The 20,527-nt window shown below is 52.1% G+C and overlaps 1 protein-coding gene across 1 annotated transcript; it reads left to right on the top strand.

The window, feature by feature from the left end:
- Nucleotides 1–265: 265 nt before the first annotated feature.
- LOC128901291 (electroneutral sodium bicarbonate exchanger 1-like) lies at nucleotides 266–19,974 on the top strand. Its single transcript, XM_054183190.1, has 25 exons — nucleotides 266–310; nucleotides 5,671–5,752; nucleotides 6,451–6,585; nucleotides 7,030–7,165; nucleotides 7,379–7,539; nucleotides 8,442–8,630; nucleotides 8,767–8,855; nucleotides 8,986–9,143; nucleotides 9,509–9,596; nucleotides 9,977–10,123; nucleotides 10,277–10,368; nucleotides 10,855–11,029; nucleotides 11,163–11,296; nucleotides 12,200–12,445; nucleotides 12,548–12,653; nucleotides 13,573–13,734; nucleotides 14,453–14,566; nucleotides 14,906–15,067; nucleotides 15,658–15,909; nucleotides 16,677–16,745; nucleotides 17,265–17,438; nucleotides 17,538–17,675; nucleotides 18,076–18,173; nucleotides 18,684–18,788; nucleotides 19,662–19,974. Exons 1-24 carry the CDS (start codon nucleotides 266–268, stop codon nucleotides 18,769–18,771), a joined length of 3,240 nt encoding a protein of 1,079 aa, XP_054039165.1. The 3' UTR covers nucleotides 18,772–18,788; nucleotides 19,662–19,974.
- The last annotated feature ends 553 nt before the right edge of the window (nucleotides 19,975–20,527 follow it).

The raw sequence follows: 20,527 nt of genomic DNA, 5'->3' as shown, positions 1-20,527 counted from the left end.
GAGGATGCTGGCGGGGGCCCGGGGGGGGGGCTGCCGAAGCGGGGCCGCCGTTCCCCGGCCGGGCGCTGCCCCGCAGCCCCCCCGACCCCCCCCGGCCCGGCCTCCTCCCTCCGCCCGCCGCCGCCTCCCGGCCCTGGGCGGGGTTTGGCCCCGGCTCCGGGAGATGGTGGAGCCGGTGTGAGCGGCACCGGGGCTGCAGCCGGCTGCGGCCCCCCCTGGCCCCAGCCCCGGGGGGGACCCCGGCCCCCCCCCCCGCGGCCCAGCCATGCCCGCCGGCAGCAACGAGCCCGATGGGATCCTCAGCTACCAGGTTGGGGGCGGCGGCACCGGCGGGGGGGCGATGCCCGGTACCCCCGATGCGGCCGGAGGATGCTCGGTGGCTGCTCACTGCGGCATTTCCGATGGCGGGGGGGGCACAGAGGGAGCAGGGGGTGGGGGTGCATGGGGGAGGCAAGGCGTCTGCACGGGGGGGTGCGGGGGGGGCTGTAAGGGGCGTGTGAAGGGCATCTGCAAGGTGGCGGGGGGGTAATGGGGGGGTAGGTGTCTGTAAAATGGGGGCCCGGGGGTGTGGGAGTGGGGGGCCAGGCCTCTGGAGGGGGGGTGCAAGGCATCAGCAAGGCATCTGCGAGGCGGAGGGGCGGGGGCGCGAAGGGGGGGCCGAGGGGTGCCCAAGGTGGGTGTGGGAGGGATGCGAGGAGGGGAGGAAGGCACCGGGGCGATGCCTGTTGGGGGGCTCCCCACCGGGCCCCCCCTCCCCGTCCCCTGCTCCGCATCTAGATGTGACCCCGTGGTGACGCTGCGGCCCTTTGGTGGGGGGACAAAGGCCACTGTCCCCACAGAGGCCCGTGCCACCCAGTCACCTCAGCCATTGTCCCCACCGGGCGCTGCGAGGATGCGCCGGGTGCTGGGGTGCAGGCAGGAGGCAGCTGGGTGGCCCCCCCTCTTTCAGCATCTCCTTGTCCTGGGGAGGGCCTGTCCGACCCCCCCGGCTGCACCTGTGGGACCCGGCTGGAGGGGCTGCTCTCGTTGGCAAATGAGAGGTGGGGAATTAATTAATCTGCCCTGAAATTAGAGCTCACGGGAAAAAGTGAAAGGAATTTACAGCTCTGCCAGCAAGGGATGACAGTCACGTCCTGGTGATGCTCGGCTGTGACCTGCGTCCCCCTCTCACAGCCCAGCTTTCGGGCTCCGGACACCCGTCCCCTCCCGTTAAGAGCACCCGGGTCCTGTCCCCGTCACCAGGGATTTGTCACCACTCGGATCCTGGCTCAGGAGCCGGAGGGGTCCCCGTGGGGGGATGGTGCTGACCCCCACAAAGCTGCCGGGATGGTGGCTTCATCCAGGTGGGATGGAGAAGGAGAAGGGTGAGGACGGGGCCTCCTACTCCACTACCAGGTCAGCCCCCAATTTGGCCCGTCATCCCATTATAGCACTGGGGTCAGTGTTATTAATTACACTTCGGGCGAGATTAATTACATTAATCCTCCCTCCTGCAGCCGGTGGCAGGTCCTGCTCGCGTGTGACGGTTCAAGGGGCCAGGGTGTGAGGTTTCCCTGCTCGCACGGTGCTTTCGGCCTCCCCCAGCTCCAGGAGGACTCAGAGCTGGACCTGAACCTCTGCTTCGTGCTCTTCTTCCTCCTCAATTACACCAAAGCTTCCCCAGAGAAAGATTTTTCTTTCTTAACCAGAGGAGTTGCACTGAGGCAGGTGAACTGAGGCAGGGCATCCAAAAATCCCTCTCTCTCCTGCTGGGACAAAAAAATCGCAGCAAAGTAATAACTTAGAGAAGTTTTATTGAGATGGACGCGGGGAGAGGATGCACCGAGCTCGTGGCACGAAGGGGTTCACTGCAGCCGTGTCGAAACGGGCTTTTCTCCTTTGCTCCGGCGATTTCTGATTTGGTTTTTACAAGCAGTAATTACTTTCAGCCTCCCAACAAAACCAGCTTCGAAGCAGCCACCCAGCGCTTTGCGCTTCGAAAATACTGAAGTGGAACAACCCTGTCTGCTCCAAAACTCAACAGTGCACGATGCAAAGCTCGGCGTCCCCTTTCCCAGCCCCGTTGTGACGATTTGATGTTTTCCAGGTGCCTGGCAGTGGCGGAGGAGGACAAAGAGGGAAGGCAAAGTGTTTGCAATGCGGGTACCCATCCTGGGGTGGGATAATTTGCTTTTTGGAGGCATCTCTCCTTCCTGCTCCATCCCATCCCAAGCCTACAGGTCCACAGATCCCATAGAACTATTAAATCTTTAAATCCTCCAGCAATTTCCTCAGTGAAATAACCACTCCGAGCCCATTTGAGTGGCCTAATTGGGACCGAGAGAGTTTTGCTTGGGGCCGTTCCCTTCGGAGTCATCTCTGTGCGAGGTTTCGGGGATGCTGCCATGGCCGGGGAAGGGCAATGGGATGCTCGGAGCATCTTGCCCTGGACCCCCTTTCGTCCCGTTTTCGCTCCTGAAGCTTTAATACTAAATAATAAAAAAGCAACGGGGATCCGAGCTTGGATCCTGATGGGATTTTAACTGATTAGAGCTCGGTGTCACCTTCCTTTGCTGGGTTATTTTACACCACGTGTCGCCTTTCAGGGGCAGTTAACCTTTGCGCCGTGCAGCGTCGGGGAGGAAGTTCATCACAGCAAATGAATTTGTAGGCTGGAAATGAAGGATTAGCTCGGCTCAGAAAATAAAGTCGGGCTGGAGATAGCGGGAGGAAGCGAGGGGAGTAAAAAATGTCGCTTATCTGGACATTTCCGTACTGTGGCGGGACTCGGTCTGGCTAAAGGGGATTTATGGAAGCGCCAAAGGGATGGAGGCCGTGCCAAAGCCAGGAAACGCCCTGATTTTATGCAGGAAATTTTGAGGAAAATCGGTTGCTGCCCTGTTGATGTCCCCAGGGGTTCGCACCTCACGTGTATTTTGGCAGCTTGTGCTTTCAAATACATCCAAATGCTCCTTTCGCCCCAGCAGGATGCGACATTCCCACCCCATTTCTCCATTCTGGATAGTTTTTCCTCAAAACAGAGCTGGTTTCTCCCCATCCACTAAGTTTTCCAAGCGGGAAGAGTTTTGGGGTGCGTGGCTTTAAGTAACTGCCTGAGTGCGCCCCGGAGATTCCGATTCCATCAACGGTCACTTTTTGTTTACTGGAGCTGGTGGAGGCTGGGAGCCACTGGGCTGCCGTCGGGGGGTCTGCTCCCCTGATTGATCCGGAGGCTCAATTATCCCCCCAAATCGGGTCACCGGCGTCAGGATGGCCTGGAACGGGGGTCACAAAATGACACTTCTGGAGGAATTACGGGTCTCACGGTCAGGGCTGTGTCGGGGGGGCCGGGCGTCCCCCAAACAGGGGGAAAACTCCCCAAAATCCCACTGGCATTTTGTCGGAGAGCGGATGGACTCGGGGAGGGGGGGCGATAACTGTGCCCTGCCGGGGGCAGGTTTAGCGTTGCTGGTGGGAGCGCGGGGGCAAAAGGAGAGAAGGAGACGTTCCCCGTGTCGCCCACGGGGACTTTGAGAGCTGCGACCCCCAGAGTCGCTTCATTTCTTCCTGCTCTGACACCCCCGTAACGCGCTCAAGCTTGAGATTGTATTTAAATTGTGATTTTATTTAAGTTGCGATTTTATTTAAGTTGCAATTTTATTTAAATTGCGATTTTAGTTGAATTGCGATTTTGAATGGCGGTTTTATTTGAATTGCGGTTTTATTTAAGTTGCATTTTTAAGTCGCATTTTTATTTACATCGCAATTTTATTTTAGTTGCCATTTTCTTTCATTTGCGATTTTAGTTAAATTGCGATTTTAGTTAAATTGTGATCTTACTTAAATAGTGATTTAAAGCGATTTGTTTAAGCCCTTCTGTCCCGTGCCTTTTCCGAGGTTGGGGTTTGGTTTTTTTTGGCATCCCCTGGGGCTTGCGGGGAGCCGGGCGCGTTGCTGGGACGGGACGGCGGGAGGGTGGCGGAGGCTGTCACCGGTGAGAGGACGGGGAAAGCCACAGGTGCGGGATAATCCGTCTGCCGGGTAACGCGGGCGAGTCCTGGGAGCTGGCGGGGAGGTCGCACCAAGTTGGCTTTGAAATTAGTACTCGGGGACCAGCAAAACTCCCTTCTTGGGACCATTCGTCAAATTAACTCGTCAAATTAACCGGGGAGCGGGAGGCGTGCGCGCTCCCGAGCATCGCTGCCACGCGGCCGCAGGTGACGCTGTTCTGTTGAAGCAGGAATTGGGGGATAAAAAGCAGATTTACCGTTAGCGTTGGCAGCTTAAATCCTATGAAGTTATTTATGCTCAATATTTTTAATAGGTCTTCCCGGTTAGTGCATCATTATTAATACAGCGGGCAGGGCGGCGTTTGGAGTTTTACTTGAAAATTGCAGTTTCGGTTGTTCTGGGCTGTTCCGCAGTGCACGGTGCAGCTCTCGCCTCTTGAATTTCATCCAACAGCCCTGTCGGTTCCCCCAGTTTTCTCAGTATTTCGCTCTTCTTCAAACTTCAGTTTCAAAAATCCAGCAGCTGGGTGTGAATCTCTGGTGGTTTTTTTTTTTTCTTTGAACAGTTTTTGGTCATTGAGGATGGCAACCGATTTGCAAAGATGGACCTCAGCAATTCCATAGTCCCAAACCTTCCCCTTTGTGCCTTTACTAAAGGAATAATTTGAAAACTGATGGAAAGTAAGGGGTGTTTGGGCATTGTGGAGTTTTTCTTTGCATGGGTGAACAGATTTTGGTTTTCTTGGATTAATTACTGTCCATGCAGGCAAGGAAGGAGAAAAAGAGCAGCAGTGATATATTTTCTTTAGTATTTCAGACATTAATAGCAGTTAAAAGCGCAGCCTGAAGAGGGGGAAAAGAGATATTGTTTCCTGGAGGCCCTCACGCTTGGTTGCAACTGGAGTGTGAGATGTGGCTGGGTTTTTATTTCTTTGGGCGCAGTAATCCTGGTAACCCCCTTCCCAGCCCTGCTGGTGAGGGGGAAAGAGAAGCAAAAAGACTTATTTCTGTTTCTCCTGTAGTTCTTCTTTGTCTTTTGAGGCAGGCACAGATGCTCTTCCTGCGGCGCTGGCAGTGGTATTTCAGCCAAGGAGGGCATTAGCTCTCAGCCTTTGGCTTTTCCAAGGAGAAAAAATCAGGTTTTCTGTGGAAAGCTTGCAGCAAGAGAAGCCCCAGCCGGGTTGGGCTGGAGATGCTGCTTTGCCCTTGCGGGTTCTTGAGGGCCTTTGGAGGTCGGTGGTGGCCATGTCCTGTGGCCAGGTGCCATCTAGTGAGTCCTGCGGGTATCACGTTTGGAGACAAACTGGCTGCGATCAAAAGTGTAGGGTTGGGGTTTTGGTTTTTTTTTCCCCCCCAGTTTGGAAATCCCGTTTTTTTATTTTTTAGAAAGGAACCACAAGAACAAAGCAGATGGGTTTTTTTGGCCTGAAACACTCAGCCCTCTCCCCCTGTAGTAAATACCTCCAGACTCACATTGTGTGCAACACAGGTGATGCTACGGGTGGTTTTATTTGGGTATGGGAAGAAAAGCTGCCTACAAGTCTGTGTTTTTGGGGTAGTGCCTGGAGGAGGAGGCAGGCAGAGGTGTGATACTCGCGTGGACGCTGGGGGGGTGATGGCTGGGAAGGACGTAAGGGAGCCCTCCACACCCAACTTCTACCTTCTTGTCATTGCTGAGCAGAGACACGACGAGGAGGCGGTGATTGACCAGGGAAGAACAAGCAACGTCGTCAACATTCACTATGAGAAGGAGGAGCTGGAAGGTGAGTCTCCGCTGAGACCCCGGCAGAGGGGCCACCAGCACAAAGTCCCTGCAGCGTCCCTTGCTCGGCGCCCGCATCACGTGCGGCAAGGTGTGGCGTACTTCTAAATGAATAAGCGCAGTTATTTTCACATTTTTTTTAATATTATGGCTTTTAAACAGAGGGAAAAAGCCCCTGTGGAGGCCACGGTGTGTTTTAGCCGTGAAGCTGGATAATTCGGGGCTTGTTTTCTCAGAGAGGCTGCCCTTGGCTTGGGGGGGTCAGGAGAATAATTTGATGGCTGCAGACGCAGGGCTGTGATTTTCATTTTTTGTTCTGGATTTTGTTATCATGGGACTGATTGGATCTTCTCTTGTCACCTTGTGCCACAGAAAGATTTTAAAAATAATTACCTTCTGTTGCTGCTTAATGAGCAAGTCTGAGTGTTGTCCAGCCGAAGCTGGAATCTGAGAAGAGGTTCGATACTGTCGGGGCACTTTTAGATGACCCGAAGCCATCACTTGTTGCTCCGTTATTGCACAGTTTGAGTAAAATAGGCTTGGAAAAAAGGACAGGTCTGTGGCATTCAGGGATCCAGTGAAAATAAAATGAAGAGAAGTTGGTGTTTCCTCCTGGGGTGGCTGCACTGATTTAATCGTGGCCCCTGCGTCAACCATCTCTGCCATACTCAGAGTGATGCAAATGCCGCTTTTTCGCAGGCCACCGGACCCTGTACGTGGGCGTGCGGATGCCTCTGGTGAGGCAAAGCCACCGGCATCACCGACCCCACAGCCAGAAGCATCGGAAACGGGAACGGGAGAAGGACTCCGCCCCGACGGAGCAGGGCTTCCACTGTGAGTCCCACCGCATTCACGAGACTCCCTGGGGCTACGTGGCTGCTGGGGTCTTCTGTGAGCAGGTCCTTGTGGCTAGTTTGTGTAGCCCGCTGTTCTGCAGAGGGAAAGTGGCATTATTTAGCAAGACCCCATACTCTCCTCGTTTATTTATTCTTTTTAAAGCAGTTAAGTGCATAATGGATTTAGGCTCATCTTCCTTAGAGGGATCCTGGCTTTAAAAATGGAAATGCGGGGAAGGAAAGCTGCCCATCCTTACGCAGAGGTGGAATTGATGCTTCTCCTTCTCCGTGGCTCTGTGCAAGCCTGGACAGACCCCAGGCAGAGGGGTCAGCTCAATATTTACGGCTGAACTGGTGCCAGTCCGATGGCCAGTCTGCGTGTGAGCGTGATGGGCTGAATTCAGGCGCGGTAACGGGCTGGGGCTTTGTCTTCTGCCCCCAGACACCCCGTCCCAGCGGGTGCAGTTCATCCTCGGGACCGAGGAGGACGAGCAGCACGTTCCCCACGACTTGTTCACCGAGCTGGATGAGATCTGCCTGAAAGAGGGCGAAGATGCCGAGTGGAAGGAAACGGCAAGGTAAATCCCTGCAGTCGGCTGCGGCGGGAGAGGAGTCCCCGTGCCGGCAGCGCCTGCGGGCTCTGCTTTCTGCTCTCGGGGATGCGAAGCTTTTGCAGCTGCAGGTGCTGATGCGAGGAGCCTTCTCCTCTTGCTACCCCATAGCTCTGTCAGAGGGGTGCAGAGCTGAGGCTGTTTTCTTGCAATGGGGCTGATTGTGCCCGATGTCCGCAGGTGGCTGAAGTTTGAGGAGGATGTGGAAGACGGCGGCGAGCGCTGGAGCAAGCCCTACGTGGCCACGCTGTCCTTGCACAGCCTCTTCGAGCTGAGGAGCTGCATCATCAACGGGACGGTGCTGCTGGACATTTGTGCCAACAGCATCGAAGAGATTGCAGGTACTGTGGGTGCCGTGTCCCTCCGGGAACGGCCGAGCTCCATTTGCTGTGGTGCCTTCGCTCCCGAAACAAACCCTGCCCCTGGGTCCTTTTCCAGAAGTCCCGCTGTGTTTTTAAGTTGTTTTTGGGTGCAGACTGGGCGTGCAACGGGCACAGCAGCTTTTTCTTCCAATATGGGATCCTTTTGAAGGCAATTTGTAGGGTTGGAGAAGCGATTAGAGAATATTCTCCAGCCAGAAAGGAGGGTGCATCAGGGCTTAGCAGGCTGCTTTTAGAAATAGGGATTCTGCGTAAGAGCAGAATCCTCTTTAAATAAACTATTTATTACAAGCCATTTCCTCGCATTCTTTTTTTTCTCTTGCCTTAACATCCAGGATTTAAGAATTTCAAAGGCAGAGTTTGTCTGTAAGATGACCAAGCGGTGTATTTCTGTGGGGAAGATACTTGAAGTTAATTGAAAAAGCAGCTTTGGAGAAATTGTCTTTGACTGGCAGGTCTCCATTCAGCCCTTTCAAGAGCTGGAGAAGTCGGAGCCGTTCTTAGCACGTTTCTCCCCGGGCTCAGCAAATTCTATGAAGGAAACTCTGGGAAAGTCTGTGCTTATAATTTGGTTAAATGTAGAGAGTCAGACAGAAAGGCCAGATCGGGCAAGAAAATTGCATTATTTAGAATGGGAAATAATTATCGTAGCGAAGTGATGAATAAGCAGTTCAGTGATGTCTTTGAGCAAAAGGAAATTCTTGCTTTCGCTGCAAAGGCTGAACTGTATTAAAACGTCTTGCTGAGCAAGGCTGAGCCCGCCTTAGGGTATCCTGCATGGCGCAGCTTTCCCCGGGGGCTTCAGGCTTCGGGGTTTGGGGAGTTTGTGCTCTGACAGCTCCGTTTCCCTTCACCATCCTCAGATATGATCCTGGGCCAGCAAGAACAGTCCACGGAGTTTGACGAGCGCATGCGGGCCAAAGTTCGAGAAGTGCTTTTGAAGAAGCATCACCATCAGAACGAGAAGAAAAGAAACAACCTTCTCCCCATTGTCCGCTCGTTTGCTGATGTGAGCAAGAAGCAGTTGGACCTGCACCCCCTCGACAAGTCAGGTGAGGGCTCCTGCAGGGCTTGGGCACCAGGTGCAGGTTTCTGCGGGGCTCTGGCCCCATGAGACTTGTTCTGGCAAAGAAGTGTCCCAGTTGCTCCTTGCCCATCTTTTCTGAGCATCTTCCTTTTTCCTACCAGCCCAAACACTCACTCCTCATCCTTCTCCCACCACTATAGAAGCTAAAAATGGGGTTAACCAGGACACCAATGCGATGGATCTCAGCAAGGTGAGACACTCATAGCTTTCTTATGCCTTTGGGGCCAGATTTGCTCTTGCAAACTTGGCTGCAGGGTGCTGCAGAGTGCTGTGGGCTTTGCTTTTGGGGTAATCGCCTGAAAGTCCCTTCTCGTGCCCAGGCGGAGCTGCACTTCATGAAGAAAATTCCCATCGGGGCTGAAGCGTCCAACGTGCTTGTAGGAGAGCTGGATTTCCTTCGCCAGCCCATCGTGGCATTTGTCCGCCTGACCCCGGCTGTCCTCCTCTCGGGCATGACGGAAGTTCCCATCCCAACAAGGTCTGAATAAGAAGCACAAAGGTTTTATTTAAAAAAAACCCCAACAAAACATCAAATTGCATCAGTTGGGCGTCCCAAGGGAACAAGGCCAGTGGGAGCAAGCACCTTTCTCCCATCCACATCTCCTTGCCTTCATTTCTCCCTTCCCCTCTGCAGTGTTTAAACCCATTGGCCAATTTTAATGAACGTTGGCCCAAAAATTAAATTTGCGATTGTTTTTGATGATTTCAAATTCATCACTGGAGTTGGTGAGATGATGTGTCCCTTCTCGAGCCGTGCTCTGGGCTGGGAGCTCCTGGGGATTTCCTTGGGTGCCCTTTGAGCAAGGGCACGTTCTTCTCTCTCATTTTGTTTTTCTTGCCTAGGTTCCTGTTTGTTTTCCTTGGACCAGGAGGAAAAGCCCATCAATACCATGAGATCGGCAGGTCCATGGCTACCATCATGACAGATGAGGTGTGCTAAGAGAGATCTCAGGGTCATTTTTTGGCTTTCTTCACCTCTCCCTGTCTCTGTAGTAGTGAGGAAGAGGATTTGCTGTCCCAGCTGCCTGCAGGAGGCTAAAATCCCACCTGGGGCGCTCGTCCTTCTCCCCAGGGTCCCCAGCACCCTGTCCCCACTGGTGGCATTGCCAGGGCCAGTGAAACTTCTCCGCTTTAAGCAAAAGGCTGTGGTGTGCCATGCGGGACGGCAGCCTCATGGAGATGATTACAAATACCATGATGTACAGATTTTGCCTTTTGGGATAATTATCTTGCGTTTAGCCAAGAGCTGATTGCGCGGGTTAGGACGTCTGAGATGGGTTGTCCTCTCACCAGGTTGTCTCCTATTGGCAGGTTTTCCATGATGTTGCCTATAAAGCCAAGGACCGGGCTGACCTCGTGGCCGGCATTGATGAGTTTCTGGATCAGGTCACAGTCTTGCCACCAGGAGAGTGGGATCCATCGATCCGAATTGAGCCTCCGAAAAATGTCCCTTCGCAGGTGGGTGCTGTGGTGGAGGGGGACGGGCAGGATGGCAGCCACGGCTGGGGATGCTGGCCAGGGGCCCAAATTCACAAGTCACATACCGAGACCAGAAGCAAAACAAGCCAGCGATTACAAATCCATATCTTTATTTTATTTCCATTCTAACAGGAGAAAAGGAAGATGCCAGGAGCTCTCTATGACAGTGCGTCTCACAGCAAGCCGGAGAAACACAGTGGTCCTGAACTGGAGCGGACAGGAAGGTATGAACTTTAATAGTTTGGGCTTATTTTTTTCTGTTTGCCTCTAAAATTTGAGCGTGCGCCTCCTTTCTAGAAGGTTTTTGGGGTTAGTTGGTAGAGTGAAGGGGCTCCACATTACCAGCTCGGTCCCCTGGGCTGGGCGGGTGGGAGATCTGGGCAGCTGGGCTCAGCCGCAGCATCATTGCACACAGGTTTTCTTGATTTGGGGTGGAAGCAGATTTGTGAATCCCTCCGGGTAGAGCTCTGCTGCTTCTCAAAGCGAGGGACTGTTGCAGTAAGAGGGGATGGGCTCTCAGGTTCCGGCTTTTTTCTTTTTGTTGAAGGGGTTTTTTGTATGCCTCAGTTTCTACTGGGTGTACCATGGGAGGAGGAGACCACTTCTTTTTAGCAATGAAAGTTACTCTGTGCTCGTGGTTGTCCTTCTGCAGCAAAGAAAACTTAATGTGGTCTTCCAAGAGAACGGTTTATTTTTTTTCCTTCCTCCAGGCTCTTTGGAGGTTTGATCCTGGATGTGAAGCGAAAGGCCCCGTGGTTCTGGAGTGACTTTCGGGATGGTCTGAGCCTGAAGTGTCTGGCGTCCTTCCTCTTCCTCTACTGTGCCTGCATGTCCCCTGTCATCACCTTCGGGGGACTGCTGGGGGAGGCGACCGACGGCCACATAGTGAGCACCTCTCTGCTGGGTGGCGCAGGGGAGGATAAAACTCATGCAAAAGTCCTGCTGCAGTGAATTTGCTTTGGGTTTTTTTTTCCCCTAATGGTTTATTTACTCAGTGCTGCCCCTCTTCCCCGGACAGAGTGCCATGGAGTCGCTGCTGGGCGCCTCCATGACCGGCGTGGTCTATTCCCTCTTTGCTGGCCAACCTCTCACCATCCTGGGCAGCACCGGACCCGTCCTGGTGTTCGAGAAGATCCTCTACAAATTCTGCAAGTAAGGCTGGCGGCTGCGGCCAGGGCCTGCGAGAAGCAGCGATGGAGAAAAGATGTTTTTCTTACGTTTTTCTTAGTGGTAGTTGTTAGAGTTGTCTCCTGTGTCACAAGCATTGCACACTGCTGCTTTAGTATGTGACGGTGCAAGAGCCCTCGGCTCCTGAAGGGTGGATGGGGTCGTTTGGGGCTTTTAGGGTTAAAGCCAAGCAGCGGGAGGAGGAGAAACCACAAGGATGTGGATGCCCAAGATGGGCTGCACAAGGAAGATGAGACAAAGCATTCTGGTTTGGGAATGAGGGAAGATTTGCTTTCCTCCGAGTATAAAACCGGGCACTTTTCAGCATGATTTTTGCTGGAAGTGGAAATATATTTTGCCCACATATACAAATAGTTTTCTGGTCAAATGTTTTGAGTTTTGATGATTTTTATTGAAAAAGTAGGAGCTTTTCATGTGAAAGGGATATTTTCCATGTCCATCTTTTTTGTTGTGACGACTTTGGTGTGAGATTAATCACCCTAATTGCAATTAAATTTATTATTAAGCCCCAACTTGCTGGCAGCAGGTGGGTGGAAAACCAGCCGGTTTCGATGTTAGGGCATCGGGGTGATGCGGGAGAGCACCACCTTCCACAACGGGGACCTGACCTCAATTAGCCTCCAAGACATTAACACAAGATAATTGTTAAATAATGATAATTAAATAATTGGCCTCTCTTCCTGTGGGCCCACACCCTGCACCGCAGCCCCGAGGCTGTCTGTAGCAGTACATGGAAACCGCATTTCCCATCCGCAGCCTTGACACGCTCCTAAATTGCTCCCAATGCTCCCAACTTTCCCCGAAGGCAGGGATGGCGCAGAGCCTCTTGCGGGCCTTTCAACCCTTTGTTTTATTGTGGTTTCCCAGAGACTACACGCTCTCCTATCTCTCTCTGCGGGCGTGCATCGGGCTGTGGACCACCTTCTTGTGCATCGTGCTGGTGGCCACTGACGCCAGTTGTTTGGTTTGCTACATCACCCGCTTCACCGAAGAAGCCTTCGCCTCCCTCATCTGCATGATCTTCATCTATGAGGCTCTAGAGAAGCTGAGTCATCTGCGAGAGATCTACCCTGTGCACATGCACAGCAAGCTCGACCTTCTCACCATCTACTAGTGGGTTTTTTCCTCCTAAAATGCTGCTGCCCCTTGGCAGGAGCTCAGGGCTGCACCTCCACTGCCTTTCCCTTACCCCTCTCTTGGCTTCTCTCCTCCCAGCTGTAAGTGTGAGGCGCCCACCCATCCCAGCAACGAAACCCTGCGTTTCTGGGAGAGCAACAAGATCAACGTGTCTGGCATCACCTGGGAAAACCTCACGGTGACTGTAAGTGCCCCGAGCCACTGCTTCCTCGTGCTGCGGCCACAGGGTCCAGGGGCATTTGCGTGGTGCAAACCTCAGAGCCCTTCAGGTGATGACGGGCTTCAAACTGTGGTTGTGCTGCTCTGGAAAGTCATTACTTAGATCTAATGTGTGGTTTTAACCCGCTTGGTCCTGGGAAGGAGAGTCCACCTTGTCCAGTGCACCTTGTCCCCAGCGTCGTGGGTAATAACTGTCATCCTCTGGACAGTATTTCTGACCAGAAGGGAGGTTAAGCGGGTGCTTTGATTATTGTAGAAGTTGGAGGACTTAAGTTTATGCTTGAAGGTAGTAATTAGCTTCCTTAATTGGTTCCTAATAACTCCAGGCCTCGCTTTCTTACTCAGCACTGTCTGAAGGTGCCTGCATAAATTTGCATGTCTGAGCAGCCTCTTGGGCTGCTGTTGCTGGAAGCAGAGCCCAGGCATAGGACGGGGGGCTCTTGTGGACATCTTCCTCCCCCTGTGACCATGTCCTGTGAGCCCTCCACCGGGAAGGGACAATTTGTCTCTTCTCCTTTCCTGTCATGGTTGTCCTAGCCCTCCTTCCCCGCTCCCTCTTTCTCTATCCCCAAGAGTTTCCAGTGTTTCCTTCCCCTCTGGTGTCTTCTTCATCCATGGTGGCCTGCCGTTCAAACGGAGGATGTGCCATGGGTCTGGTGTTCCATTGTATCTCTTCTCTCCGCTCTCCTCTGTGTAATTCGATAATGTCCTGGTTTGATGTGTCACTTGTTCAGCTGCTGCCGCTCATTAAATATAAATCTCCATTGTCAGCAGCAGTTACAAGGTCATGGATCTTGGACCAAGATCCTCAAAATCCCCCAGTTACCCCAGGTTTCCTTGCTGCATGTGCACTGCCTTTGTGTGCTGACGCTCTGTTTCCCCAGGAATGTCGGTATTTGCATGGAGAGTTTCAAGGACCTGCCTGTGGACACAATGGTCCCTACACGCCTAACGTCCTCTTCTGGTGCTGCATCCTCTTCTTCTCCACCTTTGTCCTGTCGAGCTTATTGAAGAAGTTTAAAACCAGCCGTTACTTCCCAACCAGAGTAGGTAGAAGGTGGTGGCCAGCAGCAGTCTCCACACTCACTTCTCAAAATGGCTTTCCTGGAGCACTAAGGAGTGTTTGCCACCACTTGGTCAAGCTGGGAAATGTTGACCTTGAAGGCCAAGCTTGGATGTCTCTCACTTATTTCTATGAGTGCAAAATGATCGTAGCATTTCCCACTTGCCTCGCCACCTGCCCCAGAGCGATTTTTCGCTCAGGCAGTGGGAAATCAGGTCTTCCAAAGTTGGGTTGGGGTTTTTTTTTTTTGTTTTGTTTTGTTTTTTTTTTTCCACCTTCTGTGCCTTATGTGCTCAAGGGGACAGTTGATTCAAATGAGGAGCTGCCGTAGAAAAAGACACAAAAGACACAGTTTCTTCCTTTTGAGGAGCAAGTGATGCCTCAGTGCCTTATTCCCATATTAGCTGTGAGTGTGGCTGTAGTGGCAGACATCCGTTTCCTTATTTTTTTAATATTTACTTTTTTTAAGGTTTGAATTAAAACAACACCTTTTCCACCTAATTAAACTTTTTTTATTGTCTGACGCTAGATCTCACAGGGACAAACACAGCAACAGTATCTAACCAAGGGATTTGGCTGCATGTCCTCAGAGTGGTGGGATTTTGTTAACCGGCTTTAATGTTGTTGATGTCCTTAACTTTTCCATCTCCCGTTACGGGCCTGTTTGTGATGCCCCTTTCAGCTCTGGTTTCTTGCCCCAGGTACGGTCCACAGTAAGTGACTTTGCTGTTTTCCTCACCATCGTCGTCATGGTGCTCATTGACTTCATGATTGGGATCCCATCACCAAAGCTCCACGTCCCCCATATGTTCAAGGTAATGGGGGGTTTGGGCATGGAGCTGGTTCCAGCCCTTGGGGATGCCACAAGGTGATGCTGGGGCAGGACAGGGCTGAGCCTGGAGGAGATGCTGGTGGCGGTACCATCTCCTCTTCCACCTCCAAGTGCATCGTTTCCTTCTGGAAAGGAGAAGACAGCCCCAAAACTAGGTCCCTACAGGAGAAGTGTCTCCTGTTGGAGACAGCACTGCTGGACCCCATGGGAGAGGGTGACATGAAGCCAGGGCTGGGAGATGCTCTGGCCCAGGGGTGGAGTGGAGAACCAAAGCCAGTGCAGTGGCTGGCAGTTGATCCTGATGTTTTGTGCTTTGTCGCAGCCTACCAGAGACGACCGCGGGTGGTTCATCAACCCCATAGGACCCAACCCTTGGTGGACAGTGTTGGCTGCGCTCATCCCAGCTCTGCTTTGCACCATCTTGATATTCATGGACCAGCAGATCACTGCCGTTATTGTGAACAGGAACGAGCACAAGCTGAAGGTAAGGGTCTGTGAGAGACGACCCTGTCCCCAGCCCACTCTGGGCTGCAGGCGCGGGGAGAAGCTCCTGTTCCAAATGCTTCCTGAAGGAGTTGGTCTGGGACAATGTCAGGCGGTGTGGCAGGATGCTCTCCTGGATTAATGATGACACAGGGAGCAAATGACAAAGGAGTTCAGATGAGCAATCTTTCAGAGGAGCAAATTAATCTTAGAGCAATATAGAAGTGTGTTTCTGTCTTAAAATGTCAGCAGCAGCTGGGGGAATGAATCGTTTTGACGTGCTGCCAGGGATAACTTGGAATCACGTCTTTCTTGCAAGTGGTAGAAATTTCTTTATGAATGAAAAAACAGTCAGGTTTTTTTTGAGAAGTAGATACCGCACAAAACCCCCAATACACTTTGTCTGAACTCCTGCCAGATTTTCACGCAAGGCGCTTGCGCAAAGGCTGCATACATCCTTGTTTGGTTCTGATTCTTATGTTACATTTTCAAGAAGGTGGCTTGCGCTCGAGTAGGGTTTGAGTCTGACTTGCGACATTGTCCTTGCTCTTGTGCTGCGGGATGCTCTGTTCCTTGTTTTGCTCCCCACAGAAGGGATGCGGGTACCACCTGGACCTTTTCATGGTGGCCGTGATGCTCGGGGTGTGCTCCGTGATGGGGCTGCCCTGGTTTGTGGCTGCGACTGTCCTGTCCATCACTCACGTGAACAGCCTCAAAGTAGAATCTGGCTGCTCAGCTCCAGGAGAACAACCCAAGTTCCTGGGGATACGAGAGCAGAGAGTCACCGGCTTGATGATCTTTGTGCTCATGGGCTGCTCCGTCTTCCTCACTTCGGTGTTAAAGGTAAGAGGAAAATGCAAAACACCCAGCAGGGAAGTTATACAAAAATAGTCCCTTCTCTCCAGGCCTGAGTGGTTCGGGAGCGGAGGAGGAGGAGGAGATCCCAAACCTTGAGGCTTGACCCATGGTGGGAACCAGCCTTGGTTACGCTTTCCAGCCCTTCAGAGCCCAGTTTGGGGTGCTCGAGGCAAGCAGGCGAGAAGACTGCTTTAGTTTTCAGGTGTCTTTCGGGCCCACCCGTGTTTATGGGTTACAATTAAGCAGATTCAGACCAGCACATCTGCTCTCTTTCAAGCAGGCAGCGCGTTAGCGGTTGCAATTTCCTCCCCCAAAATACCTCAGGACAGCCGTTCCCGGTAGCTAAACACACTGAAATCATCCCCATGGGCTTCCCTGTGTGTTCCTCCCACAAACTAATCTCATCTCTAGGCTAAAAGATTTTGCGTGTTGCCACAAGAATATGTAGAATTGTTTTCCTGCCGTCACAGAATGCGGCATATGGTAGCATGGGTGAATTCACCTGTTTTCCTCCAGCCTTTCTGGAAAATAGGATTATTCTAATGAAACGTAACTCAGAAGCTCAGCCTAAAGCACAGCACACACTCATTCGCACGCACAAAATCTCCAATGGTTAAAATCTGACACATCTTTAACCCTGTGGAAACTGGAGGGTTTTAGGCAATTTTAGGCAGTGCCTGTAGAAGAGAGTGTTGATACTGAAACTGTGTTTTTTTTAAAAAAATAAATTATTGCATTCTTTTTTTCCCCAGTTTATACCAATGCCTGTGCTTTATGGCGTCTTTCTCTACATGGGTGTGTCGTCACTCAAAGGAATTCAGGTACGGACTCTTTTACAGCGTGCAGCGTGTTGGCTCCCTGCTATTTCATCTCCAGAGAAGCAGGAAAAAAGCAGTGGTATAGGAAAAAACCCCTCCCGAAAGCAAGCAGTGACGGTATTTTGTGTAGAGAAAAGCTTGGTGGGGGCCCGGGAGGTGCATGGGGCTGGGAGGACCAGGCACGTTCAGCGCGCTCTCTTGCGTGGTTTAGGGCAGGTCGATGTTTGATTACGTGAAAGTGGGGGAATTCAGGGCAATTTCTACCACCGGTGGAAATCCTTGCTGGGGGATTCAGCGTGCCAAGAAATAACGTGGAATAGTTACAATTCGGTGGGCAGCTCTCATGGGCAAGCTGGTTTATGGAGGGAGCAACGGGCAAATGGGTGCTGCTCCCAGGAGGAACGTAGTGGGATCCAGGATTTCTCATTGCCAGCGAGATCCCGAAAGCTCCCTCCACGTCTCAGCAGGGCCAGAAACTTTCCACAGGCCCAAGGTGCCAACTTTTCCCCTTTTATTTTGCAGTTCTTCGATCGCTTGAAGCTGTTTTGGATGCCGGCGAAACACCAGCCGGATTTCATCTACCTGCGGCACGTTCCCTTGCGGAAGGTGCATTTCTTCACCATGATCCAGCTGATCTGCCTCGTCCTGCTCTGGGCCATCAAGGTGTCCCGTGCTGCCATCGTCTTTCCCATGATGGTAAGAGCCGGTGCCGCTCGGCAGCGGGAGGTTTGGAGCATTGGAATGAGACGTAGCATCATCTCTGGCCTCACCGCATCTTCCCTCTTATTTGTGAAGGTTTTGGCTCTTGTTTTTGTCCGCAAAGTGATGGATTTCTGCTTCTCGAAGAGAGAGCTCAGCTTTCTGGATGACCTTATGCCAGAAAGCAAGAAGAAGAAGTTGGATGATGCCAAAAACGAAGCCAAAGAAGAGGAGGTAACGCTTGCTGCGTGCTCGGGGCTGGGCGTCTCCCTCGGGCTCTGAGATCGCCTGTTTCTATCTCTGCTTGTCTTAAAAAGGTCAGAACTCACTAGAAATAGATCCTGGTAGCCTGGATCCCACATCGTAACCTTTTTTTCCTAAATTAGCAGTGGGCTTAACACTTGAATAGAGGTATAATTTTTGAAATGAGTCATTTATAATAAATATTATTGTTTAAAAATTTGCTCATAATGGTGTTTTTAACCCCTCAAAATGTTTGAAGGGAAAGGCCTTTGCCATGCCGCACTAACAGAAGGTCAGAAGGAGAGCACAGCGTGCAGCGTTTTGCTGGGTGTTTAGTTTATCTCCTCTTTGATCAAAGGCACAGAACTTGATTTGTCCCTTTTTCTGTCAGGAATCCCAGAAGATGATGGAAGCTGCTGCTGCAAATTCAATTCGGCTGCAACTGGGGAAGACCAGCAACTTGGATATCCCAAAGCAAAGCAGTGACAGGTAAAGCCCCACCAAGCACCGAGACCCCCGGCAAGACTAATTTTAAGGTTTTTGGCACAATTTTCTCCACTTACATCTTCACTGAGCATCCCATTGGAATGCAGTCAGCCTGGTGGGAAACGCAAGCGTAGGGGCAGGGCTGCAGGAGGTGACGGCAGGGCTCTGCCGCCAAGCAGCGTGGCTGCACAACTCACCTTCGACCCCCAAAAACTTGCATCATCAGTGACTTTACGGTACCTGGAGAGTCTCATACTTAAAAATGAGGAGCTGCAGGTACGATCTGTACCAGCGGTGGCTTAGAGAGCCCCACTCCGGGGCTAAGCACCAGCAAGAGCCTTTGCACGGGGCTGCAGCTCTGCAGCTCTCAGGCTCGTCCCCCAAAACTCCTCATCCGGCAACACCTGCCGAGCTTCGGTTCTCCAGACCCCCCCGTTCCTCCTGCTGATGCTGATGGACTTGGCGGCATCAGCTCCCACCATCGGGGATTGCTATCGGAAATATTTATTGCAGGACTGATCCTTCTGAGATCAATATCTCGGACGAAATGTCGAAAACAACGGTATGGAAGGCTCTCACTATGAACACGGAAACGCTCTGAATCCATGGAGGAAGGAGGTAAAGGATTGCGCGTGAACGCGGCCCTGCTCCTCTGCCGGTGCTGGCACGTGCCTACGGGTCTTTTTGCCAGCCACGCCGAGCAGTCGGCCCATCCCTGGGAACAGGCGGCGTTACGGTGTGAGGAACCCACAACAATTTCTTGTCATTTGGACAATTATTCTCTCACCCGATGGCCCCTCCCCACCTGGGACGGGGAATTGGGGAAAAACAAGGAAATCTGAGGGACGAAATATAAACAGATTTAATAGAATAATACTAAATAATTGACATTAATAACACTAAAGAACCAGTGTTGATCCCAATAGCTATATAAAATACACAAGGACTATCCCCAGCCCGTTCTATCGTAGGAAGCCGGGCACTCCGGGCAGGGGACAGCCAATGTGGGACCCTGCGAGCGCTGCGGCTTCGGGAGGAAGGGAAGGGCTCAGGGCTCCGGCACCGGGGCGAGGAGCGCTCAGGATGGCAGCCATCAAGGGAGAGAGAGAGAGAGGGGAGAGAACTCCTCAGCAAACTTCCTAATTTCTATGGAATGTGCCGTTCATTGTATAAAATAACCCTGTTGGCAGCTTGGGGCAAGTGCCCGGGTCTCGCTCCTCCTTGTCCCTGCACCTGGCAAGCTCAAAAAAGGCCAAGACCATGAAACCCGCACCCCAGAGCTGGTGATAAAGTAAATATTTCCACCAAATCAGACACTAGAATCTTCTAGAAGTGCAGTTTTCCCAAGCAGTAGAAGGGAAGTCAGCCCTGCGTTGCTCAAACCAGGACAGACGGCGAGGACCGCGGCACGCGAACCAGTGTGGTCCCACCATCGGGGCAGCAGCCGGCTGGTCCCCCGCTGACGATGCTCTCCCTCTTCCCCCCTCCCAGTTTTCATGTTTAGGAATCTTGACCTTGAAGGAGAGGAGAGAGAACGTGACTCAGGGATGTGCCAAATGCAGACACGGGGAGAAACCGCTCTTTTTCAGTTGGAGGATTCCCATTTAAGCCATGCCGATGTTTTCAGCTGTCCTTGGTGTGCTTCAGGCGTTCCGTATCTCTCCACCAGCAAACTGAGGTGCACATCACAGTCCGTGGGAGTTCGCTGTTGTTCCGCCTCCGTGTGTACGTGCGTGTGTTGTTGCGGTTTTGTAGTGGTAGAGGGACTGCTACCGCTTTATCATTTAGTGCTATTTTTTTAATATCTAAGTCCTCCTCTTCTTTCTCTCTTTTTTTGTTCCAAATATAAACTTTGAATGTACAAAATCATTTGCTGGTATATTTGACGCATTCTCTACTTTCTTCTTCATCAGGACCAGGTTTTCGCTCTGGTTTGGGGTCCTGCCTTCAGTTCACTCTTGTGTCTCTTACCGGTAGGAGAGGGATTGCCCTCGGTGGTGGAGCAGCCTGGAGCGTCCGAGCGGTTGGGCGAAGAAAAAGGAAAAGCATTTGCTCCCTACGCTCCAGTTTTGTATTGTTTTTTTTGGGGTTTTATTTTGGTTTGTTTTTTTTTTTTTTTTCTTGCTTTGGCTCCACCATCAGCCTGGAAGCTGGAAAATGCAGAAATGCCACCTTCTTGTCCCCTGGCTGTACATGGATATAAGGGAGCACTTAAAATCAAACACTTTGGTACGCCTTATGGTTGCAGGAGCGGCCAGGTGGGACCTGGGGCTCTGCTCCTCCACGTCCCTTCCCTTTCCCTCCCTGGCTCCCTCTGGTTTTTAATTCATCTCGGTTCCATGCAAAGCTTGGGGCGG

The sequence above is a fragment of the Rissa tridactyla genome, chromosome 24, assembly GCF_028500815.1.
Source record: "Rissa tridactyla isolate bRisTri1 chromosome 24, bRisTri1.patW.cur.20221130, whole genome shotgun sequence".
Lineage (NCBI taxonomy): Eukaryota > Metazoa > Chordata > Aves > Charadriiformes > Laridae > Rissa > Rissa tridactyla.
This window is presented reverse-complemented; position numbering and strand designations above follow the sequence as displayed.

Coding starts and splice junctions, on each gene's coding strand:
- LOC128901291 (XM_054183190.1), top strand. CDS start 266: ATGCCCGCCGGCAGCAACGAGCCCGATGGGATCCTCAGCTACCAG. Junction 12,654..13,572: donor GGGAAAACCTCACGGTGACT/GTAAGTGCCCCG, acceptor CTGTTTCCCCAG/GAATGTCGGTATTTGCATGG. Junction 13,735..14,452: donor GCCGTTACTTCCCAACCAGA/GTAGGTAGAAGG, acceptor TTCTTGCCCCAG/GTACGGTCCACAGTAAGTGA.